This window comes from Lissotriton helveticus, chromosome 10 (assembly GCF_964261635.1).
Source record: "Lissotriton helveticus chromosome 10, aLisHel1.1, whole genome shotgun sequence".
Classification (NCBI taxonomy): Eukaryota; Metazoa; Chordata; class Amphibia; order Caudata; family Salamandridae; genus Lissotriton; species Lissotriton helveticus.
Genome location: NC_136071.1, coordinates 1,158,611,207 through 1,158,638,891, shown reverse-complemented (window position 1 = coordinate 1,158,638,891; position 27,685 = coordinate 1,158,611,207). Strand labels below are relative to the sequence as shown.

At 46.4% G+C, this 27,685-nt stretch overlaps 1 protein-coding gene across 1 annotated transcript in view; it reads left to right on the top strand.

Annotated features, from left to right (window-relative positions):
• Window positions 1–27,685, top strand: part of LOC144784891 (ubiquitin-conjugating enzyme E2 E2) — a 738,431-nt gene that overhangs the window by 636,992 nt on the left and 73,754 nt on the right. Inside the window, exon 5 of the mRNA XM_078663985.1 lies at window positions 6,225–6,372. Within this exon, the coding sequence (XP_078520111.1) occupies window positions 6,225–6,372 (148 nt within the window). The remainder of the gene's footprint in view (window positions 1–6,224; window positions 6,373–27,685) is intronic.

The following is a 27,685-nucleotide window of genomic DNA, read 5'->3' as shown; positions in this document are numbered from 1 at the left end:
GACGAGAAAACAAAAGTAGCGCTTCACTTTCAAACTCAGTAAAGTGCTGCTGATGTGTTTGGGTGAATAAAATCAATCTGGCCATTTTGACTCCACTCTAATTTTATTGTATTGTAATTGCATTTATATAGCATGTACTACCCCTGACGAGGTGTACAAGCACTTTTTAGGTGAGTAGCAAGCTACTCCGGAACCCATAAAGGATTAGTGGTGAATTAGTATAGTTAAATATGAAAGTAATTTGAGTAGTGGATATATTAGTCAGTTTTTTGGATTAAAAAGGATAGTGTAGGGATAGAAAAGGGAGAAAGGTTTGCATTTATATAGCGCTTGCTACCCCTGATGGGGTGTTAAAGCACTTTTTCGGCGAGTAGCATGCTACTCCAGAACCAATAAAGGATTAGTGGTGAATTAGTATAGTGAAAAATTAAATTAATTTGAGTGGTGGATATGTTAGTTGGTTATTTGGATTGAAAAGGATAGTGGAGGGATGGAAGAGGAAAGGATTTAGAAATCTTTTTTATTTTGTTTGGAGCTTGGAATGAGTAAAAGGGAGGTGTAGTGGGAAGAGTCAGAGGGAAGGGTTTAGAAAGGCTTGTTTTGGGGGATCGGAACAGTAAAAGAGGTATAAGATGATGCAAGGAGGAGTAATGCTGCCGAATCCCCTCCACGACTGACTGCCACACTCGTCGGGAGTAGGAAGCGCTATATAAATGCAGCTACAATTACAATTCTGAAAAGGCCCTGACAGGCCTATTCCTCAGCACTGTCTCCTGTGTGGCAGTCTAATTGATCCCCTAGATAGAGTGCATAATGTGAGAGCAGGCAGGGACGCGGCCATGCCTGATGATCGTGCAAGCCTTCCCTGATGCCAGTATCTATGCCGCTAGGAGCAAAAGCGTGTATTTCATTTTCATTTCATTTATAAAGTTTTATATAGCGCAAACTTGATCCCGAAGGATATCAGAGCGCTTTACAATTTGAGGCAAAGGTAACAAATCAGAACATTGAAAGTATTGACACACTAATACAAGTTTTTAAAAAGCCACTTAGTGATTCCTAGATCTACACACACATCTAAACACTGACTCTAAACACTGAAAATAAAGAAGAAGTCCTGTACAAGAGGTACAACTGCAGCAGATGGACAGAGGTCAGAGGTATGAAGAGGTATGAAGCTCTGTATAAATTAGACAATTCAAAGCAAAAATGTTAACGGAGCAAGAACTTGTAATAAGACACATTGGCAAAGTCAATAGGTGTATGTGTGGGTTCCAACTATAGCAGGACTGCGCTATGGAATGAAGGCTCTGTGGCCCTGGCATAGGCTGACCAGGCGTCCCAGACTTGCTGGCACAGCCTCGGTTTTTCAACAGCTGCCCCCATAGATTTCAGCAAATTTGGCTCATGTCCCGGTTTTTAGAGTGGGTCAACTGTAAACAGTGAGAATCACTTTTTTAGGGGGTCCAGAGCAGGGTTAGTTAGCATCTTTTATAAGTAAGTCATTTAATGAACAGGCATGATGCTGGTTTTAAAAATGACATTATATATGTCTTCTCAGTGCGTCTTCTGTGCTGCTGAGGGGCGGTCATTCTATGCCACTTTGCTGTTGTAGAATTGTAGACCTTCCTCTATTTTTGCGAAATCTCCCAGTTGTGGGGTCCTAAGATATGGTAACCCTACTCTGGCAGCATCTTACATCCCCCAGAAGACAACATCCCCTCTTCGACTGGAAGTGCAAACAGCGGTGAGGGGCAGTGCAGGACTAAAAGGCACAACAGCTGCTCTGCACCGTCCAGCATGCTGTGCCTCAAAGATTTAGCATGCTTCCTAGCAGGCTATTCTAACCCTTTGAGGCCCGCAGCAGGACGGAGCAGTCTGAAGGTATGTTTATATGTGTAGCCTGTGTTCGTGCAGATGTCACGTCCTCTCAATGTACATCCCTCCTCCCTCATCCCCATAACAAGGTGTTACTTACAGATCGGTAGAGTTTTCCTTTGTTGTTCATAGCCAGGAACAGACTGCTCTTGACGATCAGTACACAGACCACCTCCTTTCCACAGGAGAGATTTCTAGCAGACTATATCGGGGTTTTTTTTAGGTCTCGCCTGTCGATGCGCATGCGCATCGAGCTTGCGAGACTATTGGGGCTTAAACAGTCTTTAAACAACTTGCAAGGAATCGTGGCGATTCCTTGCAGTGCCCGTGAAATACAAGCTTAATGCGCATGCGCTTAAAAGCGCGTGCACATGCCCCCAGCCGCCTGCCTGCCCCTGCTGCTTTCACACCCTCTCGCCGTCTGTTCCCCCTGCTGCGTCATCAAAGGCTTTCACAGCCGGCCGGCCGTGCTTTCAGTTTCACTGCCGGCCGGCCGTGTAAAGTGCACTTCAAAGGCCGCTCTCCCTGCTCCGCCCCCTGTAAGTGCTCTTGTTTTACTCTTCAGCACACACTTTTAGAAAGTGCATGCCTCTGCTCTCAATCTCCTTCACCCCTGAAATCCCCGCTCCTCTGGTCTTTTAAACCTCCTTTCCACCGGTTTCCATTCTTTTTTCGAACATTGGAATGCCTCCCAAGCTGCCCCCCCCCGCCATTCAGACTCCCCGCCATCATCCGCTCCAGTTTAACAGCCACGCGGGATATTAGTTTCACTTTCACGGCTGTGTCATGCTTGTTGGGACTTTCATTTTGGTGAGTGAGTGAGCCTGCAGTCATCAGCCTTATTTAAGATTAATTGATTTTCTCAAAATAACAAGATGTTTGACCCTCTCCAGACTACTCGAACCCTGTTCCGCAGCTTCGAAGGCGAACTCTCTTGACGCGCCCTCACTTTGCTTTCACCGAGGCGCCATCTGGAGCATGATTACTTTCCCGCTTCAGTTTCCTATCAGGCGCCATCTGTCTTTCCTTAGTTTATGGCTTTCCTATACCACTCGCAGGCACCTACCCCCTCCCTTCTCTCCCTCCCTCTTCGTCCGCTCCAGTTTAACGGCCACGCGGGAAATTAGTTTCACTTTCATGGCCGTGTCATGCTTGTTGTTTCGGCCTTGTGTCTTGTCTTCATTTTTTCTTTGCTCTCTGACGATCACAGCAGACCAGCTAATGTCTCGCTCTACCCTCCCCACACCAACACTTTGTCGCTTTCAGCCCGTTCTTGCAGATCAGCTCAAGCCTTGCGATGCTCTCCCCACACCATAACTTCCTATCGCTGCTTGGTTTACTTCTCCAGTCACTTCGCTATAGCCGCCTGCTAAGTAAAACAGGTAACCGGAGGCTACTTCTCTGTGCTTCCGAATTGCTGGAGCACATCAAGCCTTAAGTCTTGGGCTTGCCCCGTGATGCAGCCCCGACAACCCCGTTCCGGCATCACTGCCCTGTTCATCCCACAGATGGCTGATCCTCCATTCCTATCGCACGCGGACAGTGCAGTCAGCAGCAGGTACATACCAAACAAAACAGGTAACCGGAGGCTGGATCTCCATGCTTCCCGGACTAACTCCAGTTCCGTAGCCTTTTTCTAATGTTAACGCATGTACTCACAATGCTAATAAACCTACCTAACCTTCCAGCGGAGCCACTTGAAGGAATGTAAACCGTGCAAAACATTTTCTTTCGGGTCACTGTGTTAAAAGTATGTGCTGCGAAGCTCATTAAACCAGTTGCTAAAAAGTGCTTGAGAAAGTATTCAACAAACACAGAGCCGGTTATTACTTAGCTCTCGCTTTCTTTTAATGAAGTCTTAGTCTGTTTCTCTCTAAGAACAAATTAAAACAAACTTCGGCGTCTCTACTCCTTTAATTATGTAGGCTGGCATCTTTCTGTGTGCAGCCACATTTGCTTCTTTCCACAGAACACTGTTAGAAACTCCTTATCAAAGGAGTTTTATTGCCTCCTTATTCAAACCGGAGTCGAAGTCAAAATTAGTGCATGGAAATGCTGCACAGAAGCAGGGTATTTAGAAAGTCAGCAGTCCATCTAACCTCCTTAGAATGCGATTTTGCTCCCGCATGCCCCATAATTATTCTTTCCTTACAATACTACGAGTACAACGTAGATTTACATAAAACATGTTTATTTACTACAAACAATACATAATTGTCATAAATTAACAAGCACTGGCGTTGCCAATAGGTCTCGCAGTAGGAAAGTTGGAGCTATTGGTTTTGTAAATGACAAAGCCCTTTATGTTTTTAAAATAAAAATACAAATAAAAGGCATTGTTATTTGCAATTGTAATAGCTCCAACTTTCCTACTGCGAGACCTATTGGCAACGCCAGTGCTTGTTTATTATTGTTAGGTTATTTCGTTATTTTCCACATTTTTAACCTTTAATTTCTCTCCTTCTCAAGGCTGCACTTTGGAATAGAAAAATGGCCCAAAAATACGACATTTCCAGATTCTTTTTTTTATCCATTTCACGGAGAAACAAATAAAGGAAAGAAGAGGAAAGAGGAAGTAATACCTGTTGTTTGAAGTCAATAAGAGAGAAGGAGCAAGACAGAAAGAGAGGGAGGCAGAGTAAGAAAGTGTGTGGAGGGCAGCTGCTGGGGGCGGTGGACAGCTGACAGCAGCAGAGCAGGAGAACTGGACATTGTCCTTGTCTTCTCTGGGCAGGAAGGCAGAAACTGAGTCCTTTTCCTTCTCTGCCTGTTCCGTCTCCCCGAACGGCCACGAACGCCAAGCCTTATCTATAGATCTTGGCTATTTCTTGCGTCCAGGGACGCACGTTTAAACTAAAAAAGTTGGGGAACTGAATCTGTTAAATGAGAGAAGTAGGGGCACGCCGTGCCCTGCCATTCCCGCCCACTTCTTTCACTGTGTGGGTCCCAACTTCTTGGCAGGGGGGGCAGCATTCACCCTGTGAAAATAGGTGGTGGACGCCGTGTGCCTGGGTGTACCCCCGACTCGTGCCTTGATCAAGACCCTCTTGATAGAACCACAAAGGTCTCAGTAAACTAGCACATCACTGTTCCCCTCTCCTTGAATCCTTGATTTAAAGATGCTTCCAATACTTGCTTGTTCCCAGAGTGGGAAAATAAGATGAAATATATTTATTAAAATGCCACTTGAAGGTTTGTGGCCAATGGGGGAGGCCTGATCTAGAGTATTGTGGCCGACCCGTTGTTGAGTCTGCTCTGTCAGAAAGTTACACACATGGAGACAGTCCATAGACTCTGGCTCATAAAGGTCCATCTTGGGAGGGGCCATTATTACCTGGATGCAGAAAAGTCATTTGATCGGGTGAACTGGAAATTTCTCATTTGTACGTTAGAACATACGCACTTTCCCTCCTAGTTCACTCAGTTACCAGCCACACTGTATTGTTGCTCAGGGACACGCGTATTCAGCAATGTGCAGTTGGGTCTAATGGGAGGGTATCTTATATATAACCACTCCCTTTTGTATTAGGTATAGTCTAGAACAATTGGTGATAATAAGAAAAGACGTGAGGATGGCATCACTAGCAAGTGATGCATGCATAACATTTCTACATTTATTTGTTTATTTATGCAATTTATAGAGCGCACAACTACCCGTGGGTGTTTCGGCACTTAAAATGATGTGCAGATGATGCATAGTTATTCCTAGTAGTGGATTAACAAACTTTAGTATCTGTGTAATTCAGCACTGTACTTCTGTGTGCTGCAGCAGTCACCCTTTCTCCTGGAATTGTGAAGGGATTAAATCTACGGTGTCCGAGTAACAGATAACGCGAATACTCTTGACAATGTCAGCTATTTACCGCTTTTATAGAAAATTCAAGGGTGCTGTACAAGTTGGTCATGTTACCCCTATCATTACTCAGGTCATAGAACTGTAAGAGGTCCATTTAACCACTTTAATTTTTTAAGTTCAAAATACATTCTATCATGTTCCAATTTATATTTCATCAGATAAAGGCATGTTGGTACTCTTTATCGCTAGCCTCGTCTGGAGATTAAACAACTATATTAAGTTATATGTCGTGTGTACTATGTTGCACGTTCATGAAATTAATCTTATGGGAGTTCTTAACCAGATTTTTTGTTGTCTGGCGAAAGATTTTTTAACAGTGTGGCACAAGTATTTTTATTTGAGCTTATTTCACAATAGGATCTTAATATTCGCTTTTTTATTATTATTCCATTTTCTATTGCCTGCCGGGGCCTGGCCGTAAGAGCTGCCATTCTGTGTCCTGCTGATTTCAAAGCTTTGACGTCAGTAACCCTTTCTCTTCTCCCCACAGGTCACGTTCCGGACGCGGATCTATCACTGTAACATCAACAGCCAGGGGGTGATCTGCCTGGACATCCTGAAGGACAACTGGAGCCCGGCGCTGACCATCTCCAAGGTGCTGCTGTCCATCTGCTCGCTGCTCACAGACTGCAACCCAGGTGAGGCGCTGGACGAGCAGGGTGCCGCAAGGCGTGCCCTGTGTGACGTAAAGCATAGGCCCTGTAGTGGTCAGTGGCCAGTGTTCGGGGTAAGAGGAGTAGATTCTCTGTGCTGCCAGTGCTCAGAGTAAGAGGCGTAGATTATCTGTACTGCCAGCGGTCGCGGTAAGAGGCGTAGATTCTCTGTACTGCCAGCAGTCACGGTAAGAGGCGTAGATTCTCTGTACTGCCAGCGGTCGCAGTAAGAGGCGTAGATTCTCTGTACTGCTATCGGTCACGGTAAGAGGCGTAGATTCTCTGTACTGCCAGCGGTCGGTGTGAGAGGCGTAGATTCTCTGTTCTGCCAGAGGTTGCGGTAAGAGGCGTAGATTCTCTGTTCTGCCAGCGGTCGGTGTAAGAGGCGTAGATTCTATGTTCTGCCAGAGGTTGCGGTAAGAGGCGTGGATTCTCTGTACTACCAGCAGTCGCGGTAAGAGGCGTGGATTCTCTGTACTGCCAGCGGTCGGTGTAAGAGGCGTAGATTCTCTGTTCTGCCAGAGGTTGCGGTAAGAGCTGTAGAGTCTCTGTGCTACCAGTGCTCAGTGTAAGAGGTGTAGATTCTCTGTACTGCCAGTGGTTGCGGTAAGAGCTGTAGAGTCTCTGCTGCCAGTGCTCAGAGTAAGAGGCGTAGATTCTCTGTTCTGCCAGAGGTTGCGCTAAGAGGCTTAGATTCTCTGTTCTGCCAGAGGTTGCGGTAAGAGGCGTGGATTCTCTGTACTACCAGCGGTCGCGGTAAGAGGGTAAACAGACATAATATCGATGCAAAAATATCGACTGGACATAATATCGAGGTAAAAATATAGACTAGACAAAATATCGACCAGACATAATATAGACTACAAAAATATCGAGTACTATCGATATTAATAGCCAAAATATCGAATCAAAAATATAGACTAGACATAATATCGACTAGATAGAATGTAGACAACAAAAATATCGAAAATAAGGTACGTTTTTAATAATTTGTAATAATTGTGTAATATAAATCTGTAGCGGGTTGTGGGTTTATAGGGGAATAGGGTGGGAAGTAATTTAATTATAATTAATTACATCTGTAATATAATTGTAATTGTTAATTAATTATTAATTGTTAATTAATTTATAATTGGTAATTAATAATAATTGATTGATCAATAATTAATTTTTCGTAAAATATTTTCTGTAGCGGGTTGTGGGTTTATAGGGGAATAGGGTGGGAAGTAATTTAAATATAATTAATTAATTATGTAAAATAATTATAATTGTTAAATAATTATTAATTGGTAAATAATTAAAATTTAATTGGTAATTAATTATATTTGAATAATTGATAAATCAATATTTTCTACAAAATTATTTATTGTAGCGGGTTGTGGGTTTATAGGGGAATAGGTTGGGAAGTAATTTATTTATAATTAATTAATTATGTAAATTAATAATAATTGTTAATTATATATTAATTGGTAATTAATTAAAATATATTTGGTAATTAATTATAAATATTTAATTGATAAATAATTAATATTTAGTAAATTATTTTCTGTAGTGGGTTGTGAGTCTATAGGGGGATAGGGTGGGAAGTAATTTAATAATAATTAATTAATTATGTTAATTAACTAAAATAGTTAATTAATTAATAATTGTCCATTAAATAAAATTTAATTGGTAAATAAAAGCAATTGGTATTGGAAATTAAATTTAATTGGTAATAATATTTCTATTAATTATATTTATTTATGAATTTTTTACTTTTGCTACTGTTGCACTCACTGGAGTGGGAATAGTATTTTTTACCCCTATGCTATCCATCGTTTTCCCTACTGTTGCACCCACTGGAGTGGGAATAGTAATTTTTACCCCTACGCTATCCAGCGCTTTCCCTACTGTTGCACCCACTGGAGTGGGAATAGTAATTTTAATCCCTACGCTATCCAACGCTTTTCCTACTGTTGCACCCACTGGAGTGGGAATAGTAATTTTTACCCCTACGCTATCCAGCGCTTTCCCTACTGTTGCACCCACTGGAGTGGAAATAATAATTTTTACCCCTACGCTATCCAACGCTTTCCCTACTGTTGCTCCCACTGGAGTGGGAATAGTAATTGTTACCCCTACGCTATCCAATGCTTTCCCTACTGTTGCACTCTTTTGAGTTAGAATAGTAATTTTTACCCCTAAGCTATCCAACGCTTTCCCTAGTGTTGCACCCACTGGAGTGGGAATAGTAAATTTTACCCCTACACTATCCAACGCTTTTGCTACTGTTGAACTCACAAGAGTTGTTACAATAAGTTTTAACCATTTTGCTATGCTACGGGAAAAATATTATATATGTTTATTTAATAATGTTTTTTTATATATATATATATATATATATATATATATATATATGTATTATATATTTTTTTATTTACAATAATTATTTATTAATATTACATTTATTTAATAATTTAACTACGTTTATATTAAATATATTTCTTAATATATTAGTTTTAAGTTCATTTAAAGACATTTAAAAAAATCGATATTTTGACAGTCTATATTTTTGTAACTCGATATTTTAGAGTCGATATTTTAGTACTTACCTGTTTGAAGATAGGCAGTCGATATTTTGTCCCTCGATGTTTTATCCTCGATATTAATGTATCTCGATATTTTTGTGGTCGATATAATGTCAGTGACCCGGTAAGAGGCGTGGATTCTCTGTACTGCCAGCGGTCGGTGTAAGAGGCGTAGATTCTCTGTTCTGCCAGAGGTTGCGGTAAGAGCTGTAGAGTCTCTGTGCTACCAGTGCTCAGTGTAAGAGGTGTAGATTCTCTGTACTGCCAGTGGTTGCGGTAAGAGCTGTAGAGTCCCTGCTGCCAGTGCTCAGAGTAAGAGGCTTAGATTCTCTGTTCTGCCAGAGGTTGCGGTAAGAGGCGTGGATTCTCTGTACTGCCAGCGGTCGGTGTAAGAGGCGTAGATTCTCTGTACTGCCAAAAGTTGCGGTAAGAGCTGTAGAGTCTCTGTGCTACCAGTGCTCAGTGTAAGAGGTGTAGAGTCTCTGTGCTACCAGTGCTCAGAGTAAGAGGTGTGAATTCTCTGTACTGCCAGCGGTCGGTGTAAGAGGCGTAGATTCTCTGTTCTGCCAAAGGTTGCGGTAAGAGCTGTAGAGTCTCTGTGCTACCAGTGCTCAGTGTAAGAGGTGTAGAGTCTCTGTGCTACCAGTGCTCAGAGTAAGAGGTGTGAATTCTCTGTACTGCCAGCGGTCGGTGTAAGAGGCGTAGATTCTCTGTTCTGCCAAAGGTTGCGGTAAGAGCTGTAGAGTCTCTGTGCTACCAGTGCTCAGTGTAAGAGGCGTAGATTCTCTGTTCTGCCACCGGTCGCAGTAAGAGCTGTAGAGTCTCTGTGCTGCCAGTACTCAGAGTAAGAGGCCTAGATTCTCTGTACTGCCAGCGGTCGGTGTAGGAGGCGTAGATTCTATACTGCCAGCGGTCGGTGTAAGAGGTATAGATTCTCTGTTCTGCCAGCGGTCGCGGTAAAAGCTGTAGAGTCTCTGTGTTGCCAGAGCTCAGAGTAAGAGCTGTAGAGTCTCAGTGCTGCCAGTCATCGTAAAAGGAGTGGTAGAACCAGTGCTTAATTTTCCCAAAACAAAGGGTCAGATGTACAGTTTGGCGGATGGGTTACTCTGTCACAAATGTGTTCCATATCCTATCTGCCTTACCACAAGCCCAGTATGTCCCACGGCACGTGTACAGCGGACAGGATACCCACTACGCTTGTCACGAATTACCCATGCGCCAACCTCGAAATCAGCCCAAATTGCCAAGGGTCAAGGTATTTCGCAGGAGTCTGCTGCAGCTGGTAACACCCACAGCTCCGGTCACTGCCGCTGAATGCCCGTGCCAGGACTACCTGTGTGGCAGTGTTATCCTTTCTTAAGATTGTCTTAAATAGTTAAATGTTCCATTCATTAACTCTGCTAAAAGAAAAAATAACAGAACAAAAGGCACACAGGTCCACAATATTGTCGACTCCTAAATATGTGCCAGAGTTTAGAAATAAGTGCCAGTGCCGAACACCGGCAAACACCACCACAAATTAAGCACTGTGGAATAGTGGCCTAGCGGCGTACTGTGGTTACAGTTGAAGTGCTACAGCAGGGGAAATGTCTTAGAGGCGGAGCAGAGTCGGAATTCCACCTCACCTGCACAGGTAGAGCATTTCCTACACCACCCCTCAACAAAGGATGTGCAGTGAGAATGTTACCCTACCACCCCGGCCTCCCTGCCTACTTACTTCAGTTTCACCCATCATTTGCCACTCCGTCTCCTTTCTTCCCAGAAGTACTTCTTTTAGCCACCTCAGAAAGCTGAAATGCTGAGTCAGCCCCACTGCAATTCCGGAGAGCACTTTAACCCACTAAGCCATCCATCTCCCCGCAGAAGCACCGCGTTCTGTAGGCCTGATTGACAGGGCCGCCCGTCACAACGCAGGGCTCCATCCTGCAGCTATTTGTTCCCATTGTTGGTTTAATTTCTGTTTAGTGCGCCTTCGGTTGTTTCTCATCGCCGTGAAGACCAGCAGAGCCGCAGCCAGGATGCATACACTCTTCCCTGGTAGGACAGGGCACACTCTCACTTTGGAAGGATGTTGAGATCTTTCAGAGCTTGGAAAAGAGCGCCCCTGTCTTTAAATAACCCTGTAATGGTGTCTGCAGTGCTCCTGTGGGTGTGAAACAGACACGCGCCACTCACACTTTTCACCAGGGTGGCCTCTGTCGTGAGAAGCACGGGGCAGAGCTGCAGCTCCCTGCACCCTCCTGACTGCACGTACTCCTGCACACTGGTCCAAACTTTCATAGCGCCCCATGTGAAAAAGTTTCATCTAGGCGCTCCAAAATGAAAAAACAGATGTGCTCGCATTTATTCCATAAAATGTTAAACTTTGTCAGCATTCTGAAGAAATGCCCTGAACTTGAGGGATCTTCCTATAACAAACATAGATAAAACTAAACTGGTTTGTAGTGGTGCTTTTTAGTTTGCCACAATAAATATATGCACAGGAAAACAAAGCGAGCAAGCCAAGCATTTAGGGCCAGATGTAGGTCGCCCACGATTCCTTAAAATACCGAATCGGTAAATTACCGAATTTGCAATGTAGTGAGCACTCAAATGAGTGCTTTTCCCATTTTAGGATTCGTTATTTACCACCAGCTATAAGTTGTTGGTAAATAACGAATACCTTTGAAAATGCAAATCTGTGCATTTTCAACTGTGCCATGTGTCAGACATGTATGTCTGCCACATCTGCACACAAGCACGAATCAGGGGTGCAACAGGGTGTCAAAGTGATACCCTGTCCCCCTTGAATGTGTCCCCCATTTTACCAGATCGGTATTTACCGATTCGGTAATTGACATTCATTCCTATGGGCCTCCAGGCCCATAGGAATGAATGGCAATTACCGAATCGGTAAATACTGATTTGGTAAATACCGAATCTTACTGATTCGGTAATGTTTACCGAATTTTTCCCTACATAGCATTTACCGATTCTAAAATACCGAATCGGTAAAATTCGGTATTTTAGAATCGGTAAATACTATTTACCTACATCTGGCCCTTAATTTTTAATCTCTGGTCGAAGGGGGGTATTTTAAAAATAGTCCAAAAGCATTGTTACTTTTTCTTGCAAGAACCCCCATATATCAAATTACAAATGAATCGTACCCATAGGACCCATCATTCCAGAGGGGATTCAGAGGACAGCCATACATGTTACCATACACAGATGTTCTTTCTTGCCTTTTATCTCTCACATAATGCCTAAATGGCGATTGACCCCATGTTATCTCTGCCGCCTTCAGCCTGTCGTGGCTTGTAGCCAAAAGCCCCTCGCCTGCTGGAACGGTGCTACGTGTTAAAATCTACAATTCGTCAAATAGCGTGTTCCCTTGGCTAAAATACCATTCATTAATGTCTTGCATGGGATATAGGGGCACTTGGCGACTATAAATGTGTTTCATATTTTGAACATGCCAGTTATGTTCACTTCAGCCCTTTTAAAAGCACACTCGAGCACGCGACTGCCAACAGTGTTATTGGCAGACCTAAAAATGCCCCCTCTGTGATCCCTTATCAGAATTGATGGGGCGAGGAGTTAGGGGTATTTTGAAGGGCATCCTTTGCCCACTGTTCTCAGCCAGGACATGACTAACCAAAAGCCTTCCTGATTGGCTATCGCAGAATGGCTCTGTTGTTTCTTTCACAGCATCACCTTTGTGTGACGTTTGTCTGCACTCTGCCCCTCTTGTGCCAGGTTCACAGCCATGCATGCATCCGCGGGGTGCCCGCCCCTCATTCTGAAGACCATTGCTGCACACATCCAACTCCAAAGGCCTCTTTAAATGTGAGGCATGAGAGGAACGTTTCTTCTGTAAACACGCCTTGGCAAAGCCAATAGGTTACACCTTTCGGGCTTCTTTGCTCTACAAAGAAAAGGCACAATGACACAGCCTCAGCAGTTACTACACATGCGAATGTCTACAAAATGACGTAGGTGATATTTTTTAGGTCGAGCTATTATAAAGAAGAAAAAAAAGCGCAAATGTGTGTTTTTTAAGGCCAAGGTGGACGGCAACAATTTGCTGTTTGGTTCTCCCAAAAAAGACTAAAGACATAAAAAGTTACATTTTAAAAAAAAAATACGTTGGGCTTGGAGCGCAGCAGAGCAGCAGGCAATGGGGGCAAATGGAGAGGCCCAAAGCCAGGTAAAAGCAGCAAACGAGGGTGAGCAACACAGGGGCGGGGGCAGAAACTCAAGCGAGAAAGCATCACAGGGCACTGGGGATGGAGGCAGGGGCAAAGCACAAGAGAGAGAGCTGCAGCACGAGGGAGACGGGACATGGAGCAGGTGAGCGCGGGGGTTTGGTGTGGGAGAAGCACACACGGGAGAGAGCTGCAACACGAGGGGGACAGCACATGGAGCATGTGAGCGCGGGGGTTTGGTGTGGGAGAAGCACACACGGGAGAGAGCTGCAACACGAGGGGGACAGCACATGGAGCATGTGAGCGCGGGGGTTTGGTGTGGGAGAAGCACACACGGGAGAGAGCTGCAACACGAGGGGGACAGCACATGGAGCATGTGAGCGCGGGGGTTTGGTGTGGGAGAAGCACACACGGGAGAGAGCTGCAACACGAGGGGGACAGCACATGGAGCATGTGAGCGCGGGGGTTTGGTGTGGGAGAAGCACACAAGGGAGAGAGCTGGGAAACGCAGTGCTTAAGCCAAAAGAAACAAGCCACGTTGTATAGCAGCGTGGCGTGGAGTAGAGTGAAGTGAAGTAGATTGGAGAGGCATAGAGTAGAGTTGAGTAGAGTGGATGGGATGGGATAGACTGGAGCGGTGTAGACTGGAGCGGCGTCAAGTATAGTAAAGTAGAGCGGTGTAGAGCAGAGTGACATTGGGTGGAGTGGGGTAGAATGACACTGAGGGCTGGCATGAAGTTGTGGTATAATGTGCACTGGCAGTAGAGTAGAGTGGTGTAGGGTGGCATAGACTGCAATAGTGTAGAGTGCAGTGGCATAGAGTGCTGCAGAGTAGAGTACAATGGTGTGTAATGCACTGGGATAGAGTACAATGAATTACAGTGGTGCAGAATACAGTGCAGTGGAATAGAGTCCAGTGATGTACAGTGGCGTAGAGCGCAGTCATTCGGAGAATCGTGCTGCGGAGTAGACTGGTGCAGAGTAGAATACAGTGGAGTAGAGCAGAGTGATGCACAGTAGAGTGCAATGGTGTAGAGTGGTGCAGAACAGGCTACAACGGGGGGAGTGTGCAGTAGCTTAGAGTAGTGTAGTGCAGAGTACATTAAACTGGCGTAAAGTGCAGTGGTGCAGAGTCGGGTGCACTGGCTTAGAGTAGAGTGGTGCAGAGTAGAGTGGCATAGAGTGCAGTGGCATAAAGTGGCATGACATGGTGCAGAGTAGAGTGCAGTGTCATAGAGTGGTGCAGAGCAGGCTACAATGGGGTAGTGTGCAGTAGCTTAGAGTAGTGTACTGCAGAGTACATTAAACTGGCGTAGAGTGCAGTGGTGCAGAGTAGGGTGCACTGGCTTGGAGTAGAGTGGCATAGAGTGCAGTGGCATAAAGTACAGTGGCGTGACATGGTGCAGAGTAGAGTGCAGTGGTCTAGAGTAGAGTGGTATAGAGTGGTGGCAAATGGTGTAGAGTGCAGAGAGGACCAGAGTGGCATAGAGTGCAGTGTTGTCAAGCAGAGTGGTGTAGAGAGAGTGCAGTGGTGTAGAGTAGAGTGCATTGACATATAGTGCAGCAGCATAGAGTAGAGTTTAGTGACATAGAGTGCAGGGTAGCGGGTGAGAGGGAAAAGAAGCAACATGGAAGGTGGACAGGTGGGAGGGAATAGAAACTACATGGACAGGGATATGGGAGACAAACTGGAAACACAAGAAAGTAGCTTCAAAAATGGGAGTAGTGGATGGACACAAGTACTTGGTCCATGCTCCAAGGGAGTGCCAATCACAAGAAGAGGACATGAGGCCCACATGCCATGACAAACGGGGATGAAGGAAATGAGTGACACTGAAGCTATGGTTGGGCTGCAAACCCATTAAATGTAAACAACATGTCTCGTACAGACAGCATATACGCTGTCTAAGCGAAACCTAAATACTAGTTCCCTAAAAGTGAACAGTGGAGGGCTGGAAGCCAGCCAATCAGAGAGCTAGAAAGGAGGCTATGCTCTAGAGGAAGGAAAAACTCAAGATGGCAAGCTGGGACAAGGAAAGGCAACAATTTATAGAAGCAAGCAACGTAGTCTGATGATAAAACCAACCATTGGTAAACAAGGACAGGCTGTAAACCCCTGTAAGATCTTGTCAGCACACAATTGGGCTTCTGCAACCACCAGCTTACACTCTTTAGTAGGTGAAACCTAAAACCAAAATATCGAAGCAGAATTTGATATAGTTTCCGTGCACTTCAGCAGGCTAGTTGAAGCATGGGTGTTTCTGTGTGTTTTTCTGGATGTATCTCAGTGTCTGCTCTAACCAGGAGACAGGGCTCCCATGGCAACATAACATTAAATACTTTATTGGATCTGCCTTCACCACTGTGACCTGTATTTTAAAATATACTTAGAGTGGGCTTTGGCTGCTCTCACAAGAGTATTTCTCTCTCACTTGATATTATTGGCAATTTGGTGTATCAGCCTGTCTCCTGTGGAGTACTTACATTACATTGCACGAGGGACTGCCTTTTATCTGAATCATCACACATTAAATTCTTTAACTCATAAATTCACTCTTTACAGAAAGTATTTTTTTGATATCTCTCTGCAGCATTCTTTTTCAAAGTTTTAGTTAGGACTCAGAATGCAAACCAGGCTTATTGGCTTTGCCAAGGCTCATTCGTGTCGGTCACAGAGGTGTTTCTATGCCAGGGTGGGCATCACAGTGGACTGATGCCTCCACCGTAGGAATTTGTGTTTCATGTTATAAGGTATTGGATTATTACTTAGGGTGGGGGACTGCTCACCTCAAGTCATAATCACAAGTCTTCTCAGGGTGAACCCTCTAATTAATTAAATTCACCTGAGCTCAAGTCCCCTAGCAGCTATGGCACAGAACAAACAGGTTCATCTTAGGACAATGCGTAAAGTACTTATTAAAAACTAAAATAGAAATAAAGTAAAAAAAGCAAAGAATAAAACTCCCAAACCAAATTAGAAAAATAGTGTCATTTAGAAATAGCTGCAAAAAACACAAAGTGCCAACAGAAGTCAAAAATTGCCGTAGACTGTGACCTAGGTGTGATTGGAGACTGATCGCGATGGAGCGCGGGTCAGATAGCAGGCTCATCCTGGTCAAGGATTTTACCTCCTGACTTAGGACCGCATTTAGAGTTTGCGGACGGGTTAGTCCATCACAGACGTGTGGGATATCCCATTCGTCGTATTACAAGTGCGTTATTTCCAGTGGCACTTGTATTACAGCGGACGGGATATCCAATATGTTTGTGACGGAGCTACCCATCTGCTAAGCTATAAATCAAGCCCTTCGTCCTTTAAGTCTGTACCAACCTAAAGAATACAATTCTAAGGCCCCCAGGACTTTTGGGGATATACTTAGCGAGTGTCAGGTGGAGGCCAACAGCAGGGTCCAGACCAGGTCCAGTTACCACTGGTCAGCTGAATTCTTCCAGATAAAGCTTGTTGTTTCCCTGTAGCCATATGGGAGGTCAGCCAACTAACCCCTGCAGTACACTTCTTTTCCTGGGTACAAAAGGGAGCGGGTCCAGACCTTTAGGGCTCCTCTCAGGTCACAGATAGCAGGTCAAATCCTCTTCTGATCACCTACAGGTGAATAAATTGTTCTGAAGCGTATGCCACATTTACGCCTAGCCCTAGCTATTTGGTGGGGGTGACTCCATTCCCCTCCCTCGCTAATGGGGTAAAAGTTCCCAGGCCCTGGCCTAACTACTTTCGCAGTAGTTCATGTTTGCCTTACTGAAAAAAGCTTAAAATGAATTGTGCCAGGGCAAATCTAAGATGTTGAAAGTCTTTGGCCACACTAAACTTGGGTCTGAGGTGCAGGAGATGTGAACTATGGTAATCTGAGTGTTCTCCCACATAAAGCCACTGTATCCACAACAAACCCAGAGACTGAAGTCTGGTAGGACAAAAGCAGCATCCTTCAGCAATCAGACTGGGGATTCACAAGGCTTGTCTTAGCATCATGTTCACTCCCTTTCAGGTGTGCCAGAGTGTTACATGTGACTCAACAGACCGGTCAAGCAGGATTTGACTCTGCTGTTAAAAGGAGGCCCACAGACCCTATCCTGCATATTCTGTTGAGCTTAGAGGAATCATCTCTGCCCAACCTAGTCAGCTTATTGTTTGCTGCAGGGTTGTATTTCACACCTCTTTCTCACCTACTCAAGACTAATAACTGGGTGCGGAAGAGTTAATTTAAGGTAGCCCCCATGAACTTCAGACAAGGAAAAGGTAACTTTCTAAAAGCTACTATTCCTTAATATTTTTTAAAAACCCGATTTCACCATTGAATTAAAAAAAAATATATGACAACTAGTTGTTTAATTATTTTTCAAGCCAGTCCCATTCCCAAGATACAGTATTCGTATTTTAATCTGTACTCTTATTTTCTACGCAAGACAGCTAGGCCTGCCACAGTCAAAATAGTTTTTTTGAGCCTTGTCACTGTAGGGATATGGTGCTGTTATTTTCTACATGTTCCACTTTTAAATACAATGCTCTCTATTGTGGGCTACCAGGCTTACATAAGGTGACTTACTAATATTTAAAGGGGAGGTTTTCCCTGTCAAACGGTTAATACAATGGGTCGCATTGCAGGGTTACACTACAGCAGTCAGGCTATGCAGGGTAGGCCTGAGCCATGTTTGCACTCCCACTGTAGCAGATGTCACAATAGATGTTTCAGTGCACAAGTGGCATTTTAACTTCCAGGCCCTGGTGCACTTTCTACGCCATACACTTGGGACTTATAGGCCACTTAAAGGTTCCAATTAGGAACACGACAAGCCAAATGTAAAGGGGGAGCACAGGCACTTTAATACTGGTTAGCAGGGTTAAAGTGCACAGTTTCAGATTCAAGCAGACCTCAAGGTGGCCGGTTCATGTCCTGGTGGGTTGCCTCGGCCTTTCCTGCTTATGAACTCTGTACCATTTGCATCATTTCATTGCTCGCAAGAAACAACCCCCATCGGCCTCTTTCTTTTATTCCTGGTGATGGAGAGCCGTTGCTCTAGCGCGGGCAATCCGGGTGGGAGGAGAGGTGCATGCTGCTTCTGTTGTAAGGGAGGGTGGAGCTGCATGCGTCGGTCTGTAGAGAGGGTCAACAGACTAACATGCACGCTTCTTTGTGTTTAACCCCTTCGACGCTCATGATGAGCTCAGCTCGTCATGAGGCACGGTGGAGCTTTGCTCATGACGAGCTGAGCTTGTCACGAGCAACGCGGCGCCGCGCGCTGCCCCCGCACCGCAGGGGAATTAGCCGCGTGTGGAAGGGGTTAAGGGAGGTGCACAGTGGCGTAGCTAGGGTGGGTTGGGGGGGCGGCACTGTTTCTGGGGGCAGCTGAGGTGAGCAGGTTGTGTCTGTCGACTATCACGATCCGCCCTGCTCCCCCTAACCCTCCCCTTACAAGTTGGCCGCCCAACCGCTCTTACCTGTGCACTGGGTGGCAAACTTAGGGTCCGCTCCGGGTGGCAGTAGGTCTGGCTACGCCACTGGAGGTGCAGGTTTGTCTTTGGCCGACTAGGTCAGAAGATGGAAGTGCAAGATTGCCTGCCATGGAAATGGCGGTGCATGTCTCTGTTGAGCGGGGGCTGGGAGGACAGGACATGCCTGCTTTCTGCTGCTGTGGGGTGCATGCTTGTTTTCCTCCAGCTGCATAGGAGGGTGGCGGTGCACGCTTATATTGGTTTTTGATTTTGAATATGAAAGTGCTACATCTGTGTATGTCGTTTAGTTGGAAGGATGAAAGTGCCTGCTCCTCTCTCCAGGGTAGGCAGGGTCGAGGAGCTTGATTGTTTCTCTTGTAAGGGAGGAGGGGGTCCATGCCTCTGTCATTGTCAGTCCCCTTTGATTCCAATTCCATTTGGAAGGAGGGGGGTGCAATGGACTTCCTGTTTGGAGGGATGGAGATTCTGTGTGTTGTGCTTACATATGCTTGTTTAAGGTTCTATATAGAGCCCCCATGTGTTGTCATGGTGTTGTGTGGTGCCAGTTCCAAGAACAATTAAGATACAGGAATACCTACAAGGGATTTCGTTTGACTCTTAATTTTATCAATCTTGCGAGTTAGTTACCAGAAATCTAACTCCAGTGTGTCCAGAGGACAACAAAGAAACTCTTTAGGAAGTAGGACAGTTAATCACAAACGTAGAACAAGGGAAAAAGCACACGAAAAGCTAATATTATCTAGAAAAGTATTGTATTGAATAAATCAACAAAATAATATACGGGGATACGGTGAGCTAGTGGAAAAGTGTGGCTCACTGGTTAGAGCAGGCAGACCCTGAAGCAGAGGTCAGACCCGGGACCAGGGTTCAATTCCCGACGCGGCAGGGTCTCGAGCTCAAATGTTGATAATTCTCGCTTCGGTGCCTGACCTAATCACGGGTTCACACTCTGCAACTCTGGGCATTAAGCTTTCTTAATCTCCACAACGGCCCCCCGCGGCGGGATGCCTGGCTTTCACCTTGGGGATGCCCTGTAGGGGCTATCTCACAGGGAAAAGCCAGGACGGGTTCCCAAGGCAAAGCGCTTAGAGACCCCTGGGTTATAAGCGCTATATAAATCCAAACATACATACATACAAATCAATGTCAGCAAACAATGTTGTGGACAGAAGTATACAAAAATCAACAGTTCAGGTCATAACAACTCATCAGCTCCTTAAATTAGTCAAAGGTAACCAAGTCCAAAAATATACGATGGTTAGCTCTTGTTGCAGATGAATTGCTTTGGGTTGATGATAGGGTCGACCCTATCATCAACTCCAAAGCAATTCATCTCCAAACGAAATCCCTTGTAGCTATTCCTGTATCTTAATCGCTCATTGCCCAAGCATACACGGGTCCATTGGGTTACCCATTTCTCTTTTAAGTTCCAAGAACAGTCAGTTGGTACCTCTCTTCTGTGCTGAGAGGAGCGGTGGATCGTACCCACGAATAAATACGACATCTTGTGGTATTATATTCTCCTGTAGGACACAACACAGTGCTTGTCTCAGACTGGGTGGGGAGTTGGAGGTGCGAGTTTGTCGGTCATATCGGATGGATGTTCACGCTTCTGTGTTTGTTGGTCAAGATGGAAGGAGGAAAGCGCATACATCAGTGAGGAGGAGGAAAGTGAGTACTTCTGCCTGGAGCTTCGAGTCATCAACACGTCTGACTAGCAGCAAGCAGGAGGTTCTCAGCCAGCCCAGGCAGAGTGTGAACGGTTTATAGTATGTACTCACCTGCGGGGGGAGGGGTGATACATAATAGGTATTGCTGTACATATGTAGAATGCATAACAAGTAATTATGCATTGTGGTGCAATAGGATGTATGTCGTTACAACGCATGCTTTTCCCACGCATGCCTTTACAACGCAGGTTTTACAACGCAAGTCATTACAACGACTTGCGTTGGGGGCGCTGGATAGTGAATAGTTTAATTTACTATTCCAACTCCAGTCCCCGTGGATAGTAGGGAAGGTTTTGGATAGTAAATTAAACTATTCCCTATCCTACAGCGCCCTCCAGCGCAAGTCGGTGTAACGACTTGCGTTGTAATTCCTGCGTTGTAAAGGTACTGCGTGGAAAAAGTTTCGTTGTAAAGGATGTCTACCGGTGCAATAATGCCTTGATTCAGTTTTGTTGACCTAATCAGTCACAAAAATGAGAAGTGTGGAAGTAAATTATTATCAGAACCCCAAGAAGGTGTTATTAGACTATAGTAAACATATTATGTTTTATTTACATTTTTGCATGTTTTTTGGTTTAGTTTGCATGAAAATGTGTTTCACGAAGCAAAATATATATTTGAATATCCTAATAAACACTGGGCTACGCTTTGTGTCTGCGTGTATCAGTAAGAATAGAAACGTAGCTGTTCAAATGGTGGAGTGTCAGTGAGGCATGTTTTGCTGTGCTAAGAAGCACATTCTGTCTGTAGTGGAAAGGTTTTTGAAGCTGCTGTCTCCGAGGTTCAGCCTGTTTTATTGCTCCAATTGTCTAAATCTATTGTCAGGTTAGAGATTAATTCACTGGTGAGGAGGCGATTCCAAAGAAACTGGTCCTCTCATTGGAAAAATCCATCTTTTACAGAAAGAATGTAATTCCCTGAAATAATTCATGAGGGTGTCTTCCTAGAGAAACTACTGCTCTTTCTGCGGTGACAGTGGCTTGCAAGACAAGTGCAGTAACTAACTCAGCAGGAGCCGTGAGCAACTAAGTGCTAGATGTACAAACGTTGGGAATACCGATTTCCTAATTGCAATTATCTCCGAATTGCAATTAGGAAATCGGTATTCCTAATATATGAAGTTCTTCGATTCCGATACAGTGATTCCTAGTAGGCTGCAAATTTACCTACCTCATGAATGTTAATGAGGTAGGTCGCAATTTGGGACCCATTAGCAATCACAGCCATCACAGAGATGGTGGCCTGCGGAGGTCAGCAAACCTGTGATTGCTTTTTAACAAGGCAATCTTTTTTTTTCCTTAAAGGAAAACGGGATGCGTTTAAAAAAAAAAAAATACAACTTTAAAGTTTCATGTGTTAAGACCAGGCAGTGGTCCCTCGGACTGCTGCCTACTCTTAAAAGATATTTGTTTCAGCATTCGAGACCCCTTTGCGAATGGTTACCACCACCCTTGAGATGTCGGTAAAATATTTGTGTTTTGCAACTGGAATTTGGTCATAAAACATTCATATACATCACTGCAATTCGGTATTAGGAAGGGACGCCCTAAACATACCCTTCCAAATATCGAATCGCAAAACATAAATTGCGATCCGGTAACATGTTACCGAATCGCAATTTGTGCTCTTTGCCTATGTAAATGCATTTTTGCGGTCGGAAACAGCCCGATATCGACCGCAAAAATGAATTTGTACATATGGCCCTGAGTGACTAAGAATACATCACTTCTAGTGTGTGCACTGGGAGCTGAATTATGTCCTAGCCCTCCCTGGATTTGGCTATTGGTTTAGGGTGTGTGGGTTTTCGGTGTTTTTGTGATGCTCAGGGCCTTGTGTGTTTTTTCTTCTTTTATTTTCAGGGAAATGGACTTTGAGTGTACTTTGGATGATGGGGTGCTGGAACAGTTGAAGAAAACAAGTAGACACTGCAGTTCAGGCCCTTCTTCCAGTCCTGGGCTGACTCTGGCCTTCATCCTCCACCCCTCAGACAAGCCCTGGGTGCTTCCTTTATTGGGTACCGAATCATCGTATCCACAGGGAGAGGAGTGTGACGGATGGACAGGGGGGCTCTTGGTCCCCTCCCCCATCAATTCCTTTTTTTTCATCCCTGATTGCATGGGCGGGACCCTGCCAGGAATAATGACGCCGAAGCAGCAAAGGAGCTGAGGTCCAGTCCTCGACAGTTCTGCTCTTTTCACCCTGGTAATAATCATTCGACTAGTTGTATCTCTCGGATGCTGAGGGATTCTTGTTGGCCCAGCTCCCGTGAATTGTCACAGCACACAGGCCCTGAAGACTGTGTTCACTCAGCAAGCATTCAGAGGCACAGCACACGTTTGTATCTATTGGAGGAGTGTCACCTTCTCACCTCATGCTATTGGCTGTTTGCTGTATCATTCCAGCTCCTTTGGTGTTCTTGCATTGCAATGCACGAGGGACTATTTGCAGTGCTTAATTTGTGTAAAAAATAAAATAACTGCCTGGGCCCTCATCAGGAGGTCACTGCAGCTTGCACCACCCCTTGCCAGGGCTGCCAATGTCAGTGCCAACACAACTACTAATCATCACACTGTTACAAGTGTGACAATTAAGAATGGTCGAAGCCCTACGGCTATATGAATGGGCTAGGGGAGCAGGTATTAGCCACTTTTAATGTAAACTGAATTAATAAACAACTGTTGTTCTGCTCCTCTTTTAATTGCACAAACAGCACCACCAAGTGGCAGCTGTCATAATTGCCGGTGTTACCAATTAGGGGCTGGCTCTGAGCACCGGAAACCACCTGCTCAAATAAACCACTGACTATTTCACATCTCAAAACTACACGGAATCATTTTTCTCATAGATGCAACCTATACTGGTAGCGATCATTTTTTGTTTTGAGTTTCCCCTGCAGAAATCGTGTTTTTCAGTATTTGAGTCAGGATTCCACTGACTTTGCTATTGGTTGACTATGAACATGCGAGCTCATGCCTGTTCTTGCAGACATTGTGATAGCTCATTAGGAGCACACAGTGCCACAGCATAATTCGCCTCCGATACCCCACCTGGAAAGATAGTCTTGGGTGGTTCTCAGCGAGGAGCCTTTTTCCCTGAACGCCCCTTAACTCTTGTCTAAGGGTGCCCCATTGCCCACCTTTGTGGCTCATGACAGCTTCAACCACTGCTCTGTTTATGGAACTGCAACACAGACACACACACACTCACACACACTAACACACACACTCTCTACAAAATTTCTAGCCACCCTTACTAATAAGGGACTGTGCCCACCTGAGTGCGGTTCGATTCCGCCAGGGTCCATTTTTGACCCCACACTGAATATCCTGTGCTTTGGTGCACGCTTCACCCTGGCAGTGGTTGGGTTTGCCCACAAGCTGCTGCCATAGCTGCTAACAGCGCCACCCAGTGGCAAGCCAGCACATTACAAAAATAAAGAGATACATGTAGACATGTTTTGGCTCACTCTTAGTGTACACACATCTTGGCTAAGTAAAACTATAGAGATTCCTGGTGTGGACTACTCTCGCTAATCCTAGCACAGCCACATTCTGGCTGTTTCTTGTCGCCTCCGTGCACGAATCCAGGCTCAATTATGCTGCGCTCGTGCCCTTCCTAATTCACAGTGCATGCAGCTTCCCGCTTACTCTATGGTACAGCTGTCCTTACTATCTCAAAGTATGAACTTTTCCAGGTTACTTGTGGCTGTTCATTCTGTTTAGCATACAATATCCTTCACAATTAGTGGTATGCATGCATCTTGGCTGCTGTGCCCACACATTAACTAAATGATGCTTTTCCCCAATCCTGGCTACATCATGCTATGTGTACATCCTACCTCTTGTACTGCGGTCACAAATCCTGGTTCAGTCTTGGTGGTTGCATTTCTTGCCCGGTTCACTCCAGACACGATATGTCTGTGAACTCATGATAAGCTGGTGCTAGATAACCCGTGCTCTCCAGTGCCCAGACAGTGTGTGTTAATGCACATCCCGACTAAAGCATTCTGTTCTCCAATCCAGGCAGGGCCACAGAATATGCCAAGCGCGGAGAATCGGGACGCGCGCACTTAGGATCCGGACCCCCTCCGGACCCCGCCTCTGGTCTCAGGTAGTTGGGCGGCCGGATGGCCCAATCGGCAGCCGGCCGCCTCCACTTCCGGGTCAGGGGGTGACGCGTATCCGGAGTGGTGGGGGGCGGAGACCTTTGGCCTATTTAGGGTCAACTCCATGTGACTTGGGTCTCTGTTTCCGCTACCACTCCAGGATACCTGACTTACACGCCGGCACCGAATCCCTCCCCGTGATCCAGGCCGGCCTTCTGGAACTCTTCCGCATCTCCCATTGGATTGTCGAGGGAGAGCGGGGCTGAGATCCGAGAGGTCCTCGACGCGGTGGGCTTCGGGAATTTGAGCGCTGCATCTCCCGTTGGATTGTCGAGGGAGTGCGGGCGAATCCAGTGGCGTGGGTGTTGGTTCCGGAAAGCGAGGCAGAGGAATCGGGCTCGACGTGCGTCGTCCACGTGGCCAGGTAAGGAGTCTGGTGCCTGGGGGGCTTCGTGGGCAGCCGTGAATCGCAGTGGGTGCTGGGGCGTGTAGTATTGTCGCTGCCTTACGGGGTATTTGCGGCTGTGCGCGGGGCTCCTTGGTGCGGGCTCCTGCCGGGCAACGTGGGCGGTGCTTGGGGAGGGAGCGGGGAAAATCTTGGCCGGAGATAAGTGTGAGGCAGGTGCGAGGGACTGAGGCGGCGCTGAGCGGGGAAAACGTTGCTAGGCGACAGCGACGCGAGACGCACAGCAGGCCTCACAAAGGAATTAGCGGGTGAAGAGGCAGACGTGCGCGGACATCAGGGCAAGTGAGAAACGGTGATACCGAGTTAGCGCGAGAGGGCAAGGCATAGTTAGCATGGCGCCCAAGAAAGGAGGACAGAAAAGGAAGGAATCAGACTCAGAATTGGCGCAAATTATGAAGTTACTGCTGGCCAAATTGAGCCAGGATGCTCCAGAGAGCGGCGAGGATAGTGATTCATCACAGGGAGAGCAGCCTGAGATAGTTGAGCGCCCTCGCAGGGAGGGGGTGCCACCGAGGGCTGCTTTTCCTCCACTGAAAAAGAAAACGAAAGCGCAGCCAAGGAAGAAGGGGGGGGCAAACAGAAGAAGAGTAGGCCTAGCCCAGACGTGGGAGAAGAGGACGAGGGATCAGTAGGTCCCGTCCCCCCACATCCAATCGAGGTAGAGGTTATAGTGGCCCCCCCACCCATTCCGGCGCCGGTAAAGACAGTGACACGGTGCAGATTCCCCTTCTGGGGCTGGGTTTCCTGGCGGGGCACCCGCGCCATCAGACCCAGTGGGATCAGTACTGACGGAGATTAGGGAAGCGCTGAAGGCATTAGCCCCTGGGGGCGGGGTGACCAAGACTGGAGACTCACCGGCCCCGCTCCCACCACAACCGGTGGCTGCAGCGGCGGTCGCGCAGGACCCGATGGAGGGCTTGCTGGCATCAGTGGCCACATTAGTAGGGCAACTATCTTCTCCAAGTAGGGAGGTGGGAAGAGAGTGCAGTGGCGGCAGCGCCTTGGGTCCCCGCGCAGGCGGCAGAGCAAGGGGCGTTGCAGGATATACAGAGACAACTGGCTCTGCTAGCAGAATCGCGCAAGGCAACCCCCAGCGTGGTGATTGGAGCGCATCCCCCCGCAGCGGCGCTAGCTACGGTACCTATCGGAGGTAAGCCAGGCGAAACAGCAGCCAAGAGCGGCGAGCTAGGGGGTGTGCATGGTGGAATGCAAGGGAATGTGTTGTCTCAGTCAGGGATGCTAGCAACACACGTGACTATGGAGGTGCGGGAAAAAATCTGGAAAGGCGCATATGTTGATATATTCTCCCTTATCAGGCCCAAGAGAAGGGACGTGGATTACAAAGAAAGGGATGGGAAAGAAGTATCCTTCAGGGATAGGAGACCGAGGGTTGAGGAGACAATAACGAACTGGCTGTTTGGTTTTCATGTGTATACCACAGTATTGTTAGAGAAAATGCCTGAGTTGGCTATTCCTTTGGTGTTCTACACTAACAAGATCGTGAAGGCACACTCCACACATGGGGGCACAGTTTGGTTGAATTATGATAGGGAGTTTTGTTGGGCGAAGGAAGAGAACCCAAGCATTGGTTGGGATCAGGTGGAGGTGAACGCTTGGTTGGAGAGTGTGAGCAGTAGGGAGCATCCCGCTAGGCAGCCTTTTCGGACTTCCCAAGGAGGGCCAGGGGAGAAGAGGGGGGCCTGCTGGGCATTCAATAGCAAAGGGTGCACCTGGCACGTTGGGCAATGCAGGTTCGAACACGCATGCGCCTAGTGTGGCCACTCCTCCCATCCTGAATCCAAGTGCAACAAGAAAGCCAAGGAGCGTGGGGGGGCAGCTCCCAGGGATGGCAAGCCCCCGCAGTCATAAACTGCCCACGCCGGTAGATATTGGAAGACTGATTTATTGGCTTAACTTGTACCCAGACAGGGCAGCAGCCGAGGTATTGTTTGACGGTTTTTTCTGAAGGTTTTCGCATCCCAGCGTTTCATGTGCCCCCCATTAGCCAGTGCAGCAACCTGTTATCAGCAAGAACACATCCCTCAGTAGTGGACAAAAAACTGGAGAAGGAGCGGGTCTTAGGCCGTGTAGCTGGCCCTTTTCCGGCTCCTCCATGGGAGAATTATGTATGTTCCCCACTCGGGGCGGTACCTAAAAAGGAGCCAGGGCAGTTCAGAATGATTCATAACCTCTCTGCCCCCAAAGGTTCGTCAGTGAATGATTCCATTTATCCGGCGCTATGTTCGGTGACGTACTCGTCCTTTGACGCCGCCGTTCAGAAGGTGAGGGACCTTGGTCGGGGTGCGTTGTTAGCTAAGACAGACATAGAGTCAGCCTTTCGCCTCTTGCCCGTTCACCCTGACGATTACCATTTACTGGGCTTCCAAGTGCATCATCAATTTTACTATGGCAAATGTATGCCAATGGGGTGCGCAGTATCTTGCAAGTACTTCGGCTTTAGCGCAATCTTGGGTACAGCCTGGTGTGGGGCTGAGTGGCCAGCGGCTTGGCACAAGGCAGGCCTGACTAAGAACATAGCCTTTTTGGAACTCTTCCCCATGTGGGTGGCGGTCACGATCTGGGCAGAGCGCTTCAGGGACAGGGCTGTGACTTTCTGGTCTGACAACATGGCAGTGGTACAAGCTATCAATAGGCAAGGGGCCACTTGCCAGCACGTGCTAAGGGTATTGAAGCTGTTAGTGCTGGCGTGCTTGAGATTGAATTTAACTTTCAAGGCTGCGCATATACCAGGTGTTGATAACCACGCTGCTGA